Source organism: Pteronotus mesoamericanus, unplaced genomic scaffold (genome assembly GCF_021234165.1).
Source record: "Pteronotus mesoamericanus isolate MK-2021 breed Mesoamerican mustached bat unplaced genomic scaffold, CSHL_Meso_final contig_263, whole genome shotgun sequence".
Classification (NCBI taxonomy): Eukaryota; Metazoa; Chordata; class Mammalia; order Chiroptera; family Mormoopidae; genus Pteronotus; species Pteronotus mesoamericanus.
Genome location: NW_026555112.1, coordinates 12,628,245 through 12,641,120, shown reverse-complemented (window position 1 = coordinate 12,641,120; position 12,876 = coordinate 12,628,245). Strand labels below are relative to the sequence as shown.

At 38.1% G+C, this 12,876-nt stretch overlaps 1 protein-coding gene across 1 annotated transcript in view; it reads right to left on the bottom strand.

Annotated features, from left to right (window-relative positions):
• FGD6 (FYVE, RhoGEF and PH domain containing 6) overlaps positions 1-12,876 on the bottom strand; it is a 100,548-nt gene that overhangs the window by 82,048 nt on the left and 5,624 nt on the right. The window contains exon 2 of the mRNA XM_054574695.1: positions 9,552-11,976. Within this exon, the coding sequence (XP_054430670.1) occupies positions 9,552-11,976 (2,425 nt within the window). The remainder of the gene's footprint in view (positions 1-9,551; positions 11,977-12,876) is intronic.

Genomic DNA, 12,876 nt, shown 5'->3' with positions numbered 1-12,876 from the left:
TATCATTAAGGGAAACTAACTCAAGTGTACTTAGTTTTTCTCTGTACTACTTCTTACAACTGCGTGCGAATCTTGAGTTATATCAATAACAATTTCAATTAAAAGATAATAAGCCAGATTGTCAATTCCTTGTAACCGTTTTTAAAGTGTCTGACTTCTCATCTGACCAACTAACTCTCTCTAAAGCAGCTGATTGGCTACTAGAGAATAAAATCACTTGAAAATACCTCCTCTAGCAGTTAAAATGTCACTACATTTACATAAGAACTAAACACCCTTGAAATCAGCTGTCATCAGGTACAACAGAGTCATGGACACCTGGCAGACTGAGGCCATGGCATTTCAGAAGGCTCCTATAACAAAAGGCTTCAAAGCCCCGCGGTGCTTTTCCATTCTCTGATTTTAGCATAAAACACGGAGAAGAGAAGATGCAGGAAACGAGTGAGGGAGGGCAGTGACACTTACATGTATCTATACCTGTATGCTAAAGACTGTAAGTATATACTTACATGCTTTTTGATACGTAAACATCCTGAAAATGAAGCTAATTGTGTAGCTCTTTCTGGGTTGATTTTAATTGGGATTAAATTGGGAGTAAAAACTACAAATTCATTAGGAGTCAGAATTATAGGATTTTTAAAGGAAATATAGTTTGAGTACTTTCATGTACATGTGCCTACCTTTAACAGCCAAGTAGAGGTCTTACCAGGCTTGCTTTAGAGCAGCCTGTTATACTTAACACTGTAATTATTTTATGTAAACAGTGTTATAATGCCCAGCAGGGTATGCACAGAAAGAATTTAAATGTTTTCTATAATGATTTACATTTATTTGCTTAAAATGAAACTAGCCAAGTTCACCTAAGCCTAGGCATGATAAATACAGATGCCAAACTAAAAAGTCACAAAGAGGCATTTTAATCAGTTTTACCTTAGAGGTAGATTCAGACTCTTGGTGGACAGGGTCAGTAACTGTGACCCATGTCAGTGGCCCCAGCAATGATGCTTTATCTGAGAATTTCTCTCTACCCAACTAAATGTGCTCCCTCGCTCAGTTTCCAAGTCTTGCCCTCTCATAATTCAAAAGGCCCCCGAAACACTACTTCCTCTAACCTTCAGCTAGAGAATATATCACCTACCTCTTTGGGGAAAAAAAAAAAAACCTTACCATTCACTTAAATCCATTTTTAAAATTAAGATAGTAAGATTATTACGTTATTATAAAAGTTATTTCAGCCTTACAAAATTATTTACTTTGGGGGACCATAAACAGTAATCAACTATTAACCTACAGTGCTTTAGAGATCAGAAAGTACTTGACAATGAAATAAGGAACAAGGACGAATGAGATTTTTTAAAAAAGCAACTCTCATGTAAATCAGTGATGAAATGAGACATGTATAATCCTTTTTGTGCCATTAATGTCCTTAGTAACTAGTAAATGACAGGAATCATTTTAACTTGCTTTGAATAGTGGCCAGCATTAACTTGACCAAATGCAAACATGGCATGATTAGTTCAGTTTCCAACCACTGAAACATCTATTTCCTAACCATTAAAGCTTTCCAATCAATGAGCTCTTCTTGCATGGAAGATCTAGGGCCTTTGAATTGCTCAATAATGTCTATACATATCACTGCAGGTGTTCCTGTATTTTCCCCTCTAGATCTTGAACAAATTAGGTTCAGTAATAAGATCAGAGGCCTCTACCAATATTGAACATAAAAAATAAAATGGTAAAACAAATGCCCTAGAGCTCAGAATAATATGAACATGTTCTGATTTAAAATCAATGTCTCAGGATCAGAAAATGTGGTTCTACACTCAGTTTATCTACATACTAGCTGTGTGTACTTGAAGAACTTACTCCTCATTAAGTCTTAATTTCCTTATCAGTAAAATAAGATAATATCTATCTTAACCTCATTAACTTAACCTCAGTAAGTCTTAGTTTCTTTATTGCTAAAATAAGATAATATCCACCCCACAGAATAGTAGAAACAACAAAACAAAAAGAATAGTAGAAACAAAATAAGGCAGGCAAGAGCTCCTAACTTAATGGTTGGCATGTCAGAAATATTGAGTAAATAGTACCCACGCCTGTATATTAGTAGGATGAGACATTTTGGGGGGCTGAAAGTTTCTGCATGGTATGAATATTCACTTCCCTGAAATCACGGTTTAAAAAAACTGAGCCAGCCCTGATTGGTGTGGCTCAGTTGCGCATTGTCCTGCAAAGCGAAAGGTCACGGGTTTGACTCCCAGTCAGGGCACATGCCTTGGTTCCAACCAACAGATGTTTCTCACATCAATGTTTCTCTTCTTTTTTTCCCTCTCTTCCCCTCTCTCTAAAAATAAATAAAACTTAAAAACCTAAAAATAAAAAATAAAGCCATATAATCCTGTGTTCATATACAGCTATGTGCAGCCCTCTTTCCTAATGAGGTAACCATATCTGTTATAACAAGAAAAAATAGCAGTGGTGTAAGCAAACCTGAACCTTTCTGGAACAACTCACGATCACCTGGGTTTTCTAAATCTTGCTGACCTTCTCTGTAATGCTTCCACAATAGCCTTAAAAGAGGCAATGTGGTATTTTGAAGCACAAAGTTGGAGCCTTGGTTTTGCAATTTCCCATGCCTGTGGTGTGGGGAAAGTCAAGTATTGCTGGGCTTGGTTTCATCAATGAATGAGGAGGCTGGATTGGATGATTGGTAATGACTCCTTTAGTTCTAAAATTTAATGATTCTATGATTACGTTTAACCTAAAACCATTAAAAGACATGCTTGAATTTCCACAATTTTCAAACTACCCAAAAGGCTCCCATTTAAGTTTCCTCACCCTAACTTTTGTTACGAAATAAATCAGACCAGGACTCCTGAATGGTCTCACTATTTATCCTTCCCTGCCCACTTCTAAGTTCTTCCCACAGTCTAATAGCAGTAGAGAGGAACTGTGCTTTAGCTTCTGTTTCTAATAGTGAAGTTCTGGAAAGAATTAAGTAGTGAAAAAGCTACTCATTTAAATGGAAATCTCTGTTTACTGTGATCACCCATACATCTAAAGACCAACTGAAAGACAGGGGGGAAAAAAAAACACAGTTTCCAATTATTCTTTCTTTACATATTATAGCTACCTTCCTGGACTTGAAATTAGTTGCCAAACAATTCAAATCATAACTGCTTTTAGATTAAGAAAAGAAAAATCTATTTTAAATTAATTAAAACCCAAATCTATTCTTTAATTCCTAATGTTTCAAAGAATACTAACACATGCCAAAGTATATCAACTGTTACAAATAAGTTACCAAAAACTGACTTCAAAAAAACATATGATCTAAGTAAAATAAAGTTTTCAGCAGAATCCACTGGAGTTAAAAGAACAAGCAGTTACACCATTTCAAACACAAAAAGGCTAAATGTGTTTGTTTTCCTTTTTATTTTTATCCAAACATTCAGTAGAAACTGACTTTCTTTGTTCAATGTTTATTATTTCACCTTTCCTGAATCAGAAACCAAAATACTTCTATAAATGGGAGAGTCTAGTAAACAGACCCTTGAACATTAGAGACCAGAACCACTAATACAGTTGTATTTCCATCTTTGTCGATTTTTCTTGAAGTCACTATCACCATAATTCAATTTATTTATGTATAAAGGGTATGATAACCCACAACCTTACTCCAATTTACATTTACTTTACATGGAACTCAAATGGATACAGGCAAACAACAAGGACTGAGAAATCTGAAAGACAACAGCCAAAGACAGTTCTTTCTCCTGGAAACACTATCATAATACTTTACTTCACTGATAGTCTATTTGGTCAATCCAATTTTTATAGCTCCAGTGATAGATTATCTCTGCCTGATGTCAAAACCACTTGCAAATCATTTTTTTTCTCCAGAGATCCGTGAACACAAACAATTACCAGACACAGACTAAACCACCAAAGTAGATTTTCCATACCACCCAGAAGAATACTAGGCAATTTCATTCTCAAACTTAACTTTTAATCTCAGCATTTAATAAAAAGGTCAGCACTTCTTTGTAGCTTCCCACACCCAAAGTGCTACAATTCAAACTGCCCTTTGTTCCTGATATAGTTTTAATAAATATGCTCATATAAACATGTCTACTTTTTTTAAATAAAGGTCTTTCCTTAAACACCAAATTAATCTATGCAATGCCAAGAAGAGATGATACATTTAAAATAATTGCCAAATAAATAAATGTCTGCAAGGACATGGAAAGCTTACAAAATTAATATACAAGCACAGACATTTCTTTGGATACCTGAAACAAGATCATACTCATCCCCTTAGGTACAAACACAAGCCTGCATCTGGAATTCATTCCCCTGAACCACCTGGAGAACTGGTGAGTCAAGGTTCATCTTTTATACTTCATCCTGTTCCCTTTCCCCTTAATATTTTCCTCAACACACTAAATTTTTCCTCTTTGGATGCACCAGCATTTGAGAATCACAAAAACTATTTACCTAATTTTACTGCTCTGCTTTAGTCTTGTCACAGCTTCATTTTCTATTACTTTCCATTGTATTTTTCATATATTAGAAGCTAAGTATGTTCTTGTGGGCTGGCTGGGAACCTAACTCCTACTCACAGTTATTTCTATCTCAAAAATGCATTCTGAGTTCCAAACATTCTACTTAGAGGTTTAAAATATTCACAGATTGATGGACTATTTGATTATCTTCACCTATCAGGTCCTTGCAGGAATGAAAAATGCTTAGGGAAAGAATGAGGTCCCCCCACATCTGCTATTTTTCAAAAGGTTCATACTGGGAATATTTCTCTAATAGGTTAAAAGCTCATATTAGAAAGCAATTTCTGTCTTGCTAATCAAATTAGTTGAAATATTTTGAAAAGTTTAAAATGTAGGGTAAGTATATAAACATATTCACCAAAACTCTGTGGTTATGATTCCAACACAATAAACAAAATTAAAGAGTCATACAAATTTTTGATATTTCCTGAGCTGAAGCTGAAAATAACTCACAGGAAAAGGCTGCTGTTAAGATATATGGGTCCCAACCCCCACTCTCTAACTGTGCATAATCTTATCTATGTTATGACAACATAGAAAGGTTCAGTAGGGCTATTAATTTACCCTTTAATCATTATTAAAATTCAACAATACCACCAGATGGTAGATGCAACCCAAGAGAGACATCTTCTAGACCAGCACTAATGATTTATAACATAAATGCCATAATGAGATTTTGAGCCAACTTGTAATGCCATTTGTCAGCTCTTTAAACCCAGTTTTGTGTTTAAAATTGTGTAAAAACAAAAAACTTAGTACTTTCCTTTTTCAGAGACGAGGACATACTGATTTATTAAAAAGAAATGATTTTGTAGTTTGTTTTAGTCTGAATTCCAGTGCTTGAGGAAAACCGAAGGATAAATCCAAACCTTTAAGTGATGGAGACTTCTGGGCAAAGTTTCAAGGGACAGCAATTCACATTTGCTGATTCCACTTTCTCTCTGCTCAGTTCTCCTCTGTTTGCAATCTGCTTTCTTTGCCCACAACACCAATGAAATTGCTCTTGTCAAGGTTACAAAATGACCTCCAAACGCCAAATCAAGTCATGTCCATTTTATCAGCCTTGGGTCAAGTGTCACCACCTCTGTGAAGTCATCTTTTGGGGTGTAACTCTAACAAGCCTTGGATTAATAAAACCAAGTCGCCCTTTAATTGACTGCCGCCTCACTGAACAGGAGCTCCTTGGGAGTAGGTAACCTTTTTCACCTTTGGATGCACACGGCTTAACATACAGTCAATATTTTGGAATAAATAAACTGAGGACTTGCTGGGTTACCTAGGAAAACCCAATTACCATACATTTTCTTTGCAGTGCTTACATCCAGTAAGGACAAACAAAAACAACAGAGGAAAAACTTGGAATGTTTCCAGGGAAAATTTGTCTTGGTTACAGAACCAAGAAGTCTGGTACAATTTCAAGAGGGAAATCCCAACATTTGCACATTACCATATTTCTGATTTGTCCATAACTCTTTAATAAAGGCTCATATTGTTGAAACTTCCTTATGAAAATCGAACTTCTTAAATAATAGTAGGAACTGAGCACTAATCACCTGCATGCAGTGACAGAAAAAGGCCTGTTACTGGCTAGTTGTTTTAGATTTATAATGAATGGAACCTTTTGGGGAAGAGAGCTCATAACTGTACCCAAAACACACCAGAATACTCCAGAGTGGCTCACAATCTTTTAACAAAAGTGCTTCTGAGAACCCAGAGCAGTGACTGAATGATGATCCAACTGCAAACACCTAAAACCTACTGCTTCTCCAGCCATGGAAATGCCCCTTCCTCCCCTTCACTTTCAGGTTTGGCTGGCCTTCCTCCCCCACTCAGGGGTTTCCCAGTGCCACTCCTTACCCCATCCAGCCTTCCCCCAGCTTCTTCTACTCACTCTTGCCTAGGGCTCAGAAACTCAATTAGCACTACGGTGCAGTTAGCAAAGGAGGATGGGAAGGGAAAAGGGAAAAGGACAAGAATAACGAGAAAAGGAGAGAAAGAAAATCCACTGATTACTAATCGAAACCACCCAGCCCTTCCTTTCTCCTTATCACTCCCAGTGCTTTACAGTCTTTCTCACAGCAAGCCCAGCCCCCCCCACCCCCCGCCCCCCGCAATTTCCTCATTCTTCTTTAGTCACCTCACCCTTTCCACAGACCCTGCTGCCTCAGACCTAGTGGATTTGCTCCTGTTGATATCCTGGTGCTCAACCCCACCCTGGCCAACTCTCCTGCCTCAGGCCAAAGAAGTGCTGAGAGGAGGAAAGCACCTAGGAAGAGAGGGGGAGAGGTCAGGACACTAACGGTCAATGCAGCTTGAGGGCTAAACTGGAACTTTTACCTTCATTGCCAAAACTGTTTCTTTGGGAAATACACTTCGAGTTTCAAATTATCACGCACTTTTAGACTAGCATAACCCTATCTGGAACTGGGGACTGCTTATAATTATTTCCTGATAAATTATAAATGTGTTGTTAAAAATTTATAAATGTTAAGCTGTTGGATCCGTGAAACCTACACTCTAGAGGTCAGCGACTCCCAAGTTTTCCAAATATCCATTCGACCTGGAATCTGTTTATCTATGTAGACTCTGTGAGTCCCTAAAAACTAGTCCCCTAGGCAAGATCGAAACTCTCTTCCCTGAGTGCTGAGAAACTGTTAGATGCTCTTCCAACTTCTCCAGCAGAAAAGTCTTAAACAGGGTTCATTTGCATTTTTCTTACCATTTTAGAATCCTAGGGTGTTGGACTTTGAATTAATCACTCTAAGGAACAGGTCTACAGTTTCAACAGCCAGACTACAGAACAAGATTTCAACTTGGATCCTGTCAACGTACTTCTCATTTACCTTATTTTAGGGTGTCCAAGTGTCCTCCTCCTCACAAAGCCTTGGATTTTGTTTTCTCATCTATTCAACGTTATTTACAAAAGGGACAATTTTGCAGGCAAAACTGTTAGTCTGGTCATATGACTGCAGGCTTTGATTCAGCTGGCACATTTCAGGAGTCTTAAGCCTGTTGAGGGCTCCCTGCTTGAGGCCTGAAGAAAAACCTCTGTGGAAAGCTAAATTCAAAGGCAGAGCTCACCCACTCTTCATGAGGCTGCCCTACTTGACCGCCTGCAACCTGTTCACAGCAGCTCTTGGTTTCCTGTGGCTTCCAGAAAGAACCCTTCTTTATGAATGCCAGCCAGCTGACCTAGCTGGCTGTGTTTTTAACCCCTTCCAACCTGGTTCCCCTGAGCCAAGCAACAGTACTCCTCATTGTATAAGAAGCATTATTAGATAAAGAACAAGCTGCAGAAGTTTACAGTTGGTGTTAGAGAAAATTACAAACTCTCGGGATTTAAACATGAAGGCCAACAGGAAACTTACACCAAGGACCAAGTCTCCAATTTCAAGACAAAAAAAATTCATCGTAGCTAAGGATAGCAGTATATCATAAAGAAGCCAAATTCAGACCCCACCCCCCACCGCACACACACAATACAAATGCATGTTAAAAGGACAATACCAACAAAATTGTTCCATGAGAGAAGGGCAGGCGTGAAAAGTTAAATGTGTTTTTTTTTCCAAGTTGGATACCTAACTCTAATTCTCTATGGAAATATTTATGACAATGAAGAGGCTTTTGCCTGGGTACTAATGTTCAAAATACAATCAGCTATGAGAAAAGTTAGGTAAGGGAGGTAAGTCATCTTTTATGGGTTAAAGGAGGAAGGGCAGAAAGGATTATGAGTACAGAAAAATGCTAGGACATCTAATAGAACAGTTTATTTCACTTGCACTAAGATTTCATTACATAATTTTATTTACTCATTCACCAATAATCCTTTTTTCTACCCCTATTAGGTACCACATACATTAATATTTCTACAAACGTCCCATTTTAAGATCTGAGTAGTCAGAAACTTGAAGTTAGTGACCTAAGAAGAGTATGAAGACTTCCAAAAAGGCCTATAAGCTTTGCGTTAGACACAAAAACAGCACTTTAAAATACAATGCAAAAGCTCCCTTTGACTGTGGAGAGAGCAGGAAGCAGCTGCAGTGGTTGATTCCTTTGCCTCTTTTTCATTCATTCTCTCTTGTATCCAATCAACATCTGCTGATCCCTATTAAGCCCCTGCTTGGACTCATGCACAACAAAAAGGTATGACCAGACTTCTTCATGGAGCTTAAAACACAGAATATCAGACAAACGAGTAAGTAATCATACCGTAAGACAGATTGAGGGGAAGGCTGTCAGAACAGCAGAGCGTAACTGGGAGATCAGAATAGGAAGTAAACATTTCCCACTAAGAAACTACACAAGCTTCCCGAAGCCAATCATTGCTGAGCTAGACCATCAAGGATGAGCAAGGTTTCAATAAGATGAATGGAATGGGTATATCAAGGGTAAAAAGTGCCTATACAAAAGTGAAAGAAAGGAGAATAATTAATGTGTTTCCTGCATTTTTCCTATATCTACCTAAAGTTAGTAATTAACCTTCAACAAGTAAAATAACTAATCCTCAAAAAGTAGTAACTTTTGCAAATTTAGAGGTTTCATCTGACCAAGGGCACCATAAATAAATGCATGGATTTCAATAACTTCAGATATTTTACACCTAGCAAATAAAGCTCGCTAATTGGCCCATTTCCTCCCATTAGTTCCAGCTATACCTTCCATGTTGGGCCTTGGAGGCCCTGGGACCTCTCTGGTTCAGTTCCTCCCTAGGTCCCTACTACTACTGGTTCAAATTTTTTGAATTGGCTACTAAGATAGGTCAACTATTTCACGCTTAACATTGCAACTATCTATTCCGACTATATGATACAGGAGACTGCACTTTGAAATAATTTAATATATACTTCACTAATCCACTTTCTCACCAAGTGATATTTCTCCACATGTGAGATTTTACCTATTATATAGGGTTGTCAAATATTAATTTTAGTGACACATGTAGAAGTGCAGATGTGCAGTGTCTATCTGGCACCTAAGTGGTACCTGGAATGCGGATGTCTCGGTCCAAGTTGCAGCTGGCCATCTGGAGCTTCATATGGCTCTTCAATCTCATATACATTTGCATCGGTGTCCTCCATGCTGCTGGAGTTCTGCCTTTCCAACTCTGGTGTTTTCCCTCCAGCCATTACAAATGGCAAGTTCTCATACTCTGGTATTTCCTCATAATGGCGTATATTTTCATATTCCGGTGCACAGTCACTTGGAACAGATTTGCAAGGTGCCTGAGATACCGCCTCCCTAGAGAGCATTTGGTCATCCAAAGACTCTGCTCTTGGTCCATTAGTTGTACTATCCTGGCCCCGAGACTTCTTCCTCTTCTTTTGGGAGTCCAGGCTGTAATTATCTGCAGAATGGGCCTTGATGGGTTTATTTCTCCTCTCTTCTACTAACAAGCCATGCCAATCATTTTCAGTCCCTTTTCCCTCCCCACCTGAGAGGCTGCAAACACTTGAGTCTTCGAGTTGGCTACTCTTGGACCAAAATTTCTGGAAGTCACTCTTCATGAAACAGATGGATAGCTTCATGCTGAGCAACTTCTTTAAAGAGATTTTCTTCTGAGAATCTTTGCAAGGCTTAGTGCACCTTTCCATATCCATAGCAGACAGTGATTTTGCTCTAGGTTTGGTCAGGGCAGTTGAAGGCTCACTATTTGAGGATATGGTGATAGACTTTAAGGATTCTGGGTTCCCTGAAAATGGTAAAATAGGATGAGGTAATTTCCACACTGGCTTTTCTGAAGTCCGTTTAGGCATTTCAAAGGAGGACAACATATCATGGTTTTGGGCACACGACTGTCGAACATGATTTCTTTCTGGACTTTTGTCTGAATTTTTTTCTTCATTTGAGGGATAAGAACTTTTCTCCACAAGCTCCTCTGAGGCAGCCTTTTTAAGCACTCCTGCAGGAGGCAAGCTGTGTCTTTGAGGTTTTTTGGGGACAATTCTTGACGAACTTCCATCTTTTATTGTAGATTCCTTTTGTATCTGAGGGGCAGACACTCCTAGGTTACAGGTAGTAGGCAAAGGTTTGTTGCAGGCTAATTTCAGCTGCTTAGGCAGGCTCATAGATAGAGTACTGCATCTTATAAAACTGGTCCCTTCATTCATAGCAGGTGACACACTAGAACCATCTACTATCTTACTGTCAAAAGTCAAATTAGAGTCTGTATCTAAAGGTGGTGTCATTTTTTCAGAGGAAGTTGTTTCATGACACATGGCTTTCTGGGAATCAACTAAGTTCTGTTCATCACTGTTGGAGTCAACACTCAATTCACTTTTATTTCCTGGTTTCACTTTGCCAACCTGTTCCTGGTTACACAAAATATTCTGATAAATAATGTTGATTTTATTGTTTTTCAAACTATCTTCAAAAAGACAAGAAGAGTTACTGTCTAAATTCTCTGGTTCTTCAGTACTTTCACTAGGAGCATCTACGTGCTTTTGACGTAACAGGCGTGCGGCCCGTGCCTTTCTGGGCTTGGGAGTTGGAAATTTTGTAGTACATGGTACTAAGTGGATTTCTAAGGGACCAAGATCTTTGACTTCTGATTTCTTACTAACTCCATCTGAGGATAAAAAAGCACTCCGTTTACTATTTGCCAGAGCTTCCTGTTCAGGTGAATGAAGGCAAATGCTGCTTTTTTCACTGCCATCCTGACAAGTTTCAACATTTTGAAATTCATCTGTAGGAAGTTGTAGGTGGTAGTGATGATCAGGAACTTTCTCAAAGCTGGACAAGGAAGGTGACGAGTCTGCAAATTTAATTCTGAACTGTCTGTTGGAATAAAAGCTCTCATTCATTTCCGGGCTGTCTGTGGATCTGTGCTTCTGGGGGGAAATAAAAGGTGATGTTCGTTGTATTAAAACATCTTTAAGCTTCTCTTCTAGGCTGTTTGCCTTTAAAACAACTGCACTCCGGTTCTTGACCGTTTCACCATTAGAATCACTTTTACTCCTTGTTTTTATAGCTGAAGAGAACTCATCAATTTTACTATTTTCTAAATGTTCAGGCATTTCTAGGGGTTCTAAGACAAGCTTCTTTACACACAAATTATCTCTGTTCCCAAGCTTATGGATACACTCAGGACTGCAGGAACACATTGGTAAAGTACAACCACTGCTCTGGTGCCCTACATTTTTGCAAGTAGAGTTGTCAGTGCTTTTGGGTAATCTCTTTTTATGTTCTTCCAGGTTCACGGTGATTTTCCTTGATGGTGACTGCCCGATATCACAAAGAGGTGAGTTCTTCAGAACTTTTGGTTTCGGGGCTATTGCTGGTTTTGTTTTCTTTATTGACTGTGGAACACTAGAAATCACAACGTCAGGTTTGGGTGCAACAGGAGGTGGAGTTGGCTTATTATTAGCCACCACAAACTTTGGCTTGGGGGCCACTGGTGGCTTCTTTATCTCTAAAAAGAAAAAAAAAATTGGTGAAAAAAAGCACCAAATGATAAATGATTATATTTGATAACTTTTACTTTTGATAATATGGTGAATGTGCCTTTTACTAGGTAGATTATGTTATATTATATAGAATCAATATTAGTCTTGAAAATTCCTTAAATTGCCCTTCAATTCTAGGGTATATTTCTTAAAAAGTCCAATATGGTTTTTCTTCTAACTTTGGAACAGATAACCATATCTTCAGACAACAAGTGAACTAAATGAAATAATTCACTTCTGCTTAGGACTTGAATAGTAGGAGAAAGTACTTCAGTTCACTTGTTAAGTGCTAAGAATTGAATTTGCCTAAGTTATTGGTAGGACATAGCTCTTTTTCTTTAATGGCAGCAACAAGTAGAATAATTTTATTGAAATAAAAGATTTCTGTTCAAAGAAACCATGAACAAAGTTACTAAATAATAGAACAGAAGATATTTGCAATATATGAAACAACCAGGGATTATTCTTTCTATAATATGTAATGAATTCCTGCCTATCAACCAGGAGAAAATGTCAACCAGCAGAAAAATGGTGAAAGTATATGAATAGTAACTTATAGAGGAGAAAACTCTAAAGCTAACAAGCTCTTTGAAGAGATGCTTGAATTCATCAATAATCAGAGAAAATGCAAAATGAAATAATAACAAGATCTCACTTTATACACATTAGACTGGGTGAGTTAAAAAGCTGGATAATGCCAAATGTTGAAGGAAATGTGGTGATATAAGAACATAATCCAGCACTCGAGGTAACGTGACTGGTACAGCAATCCTGAAGAACAATCGATCGGGCAGCTATAGTCAAATTTAATGTGTCAAGCCTGAGAATGAACGTACCTGTTGAGAAGGGCTCCTGGTGGCTAATTA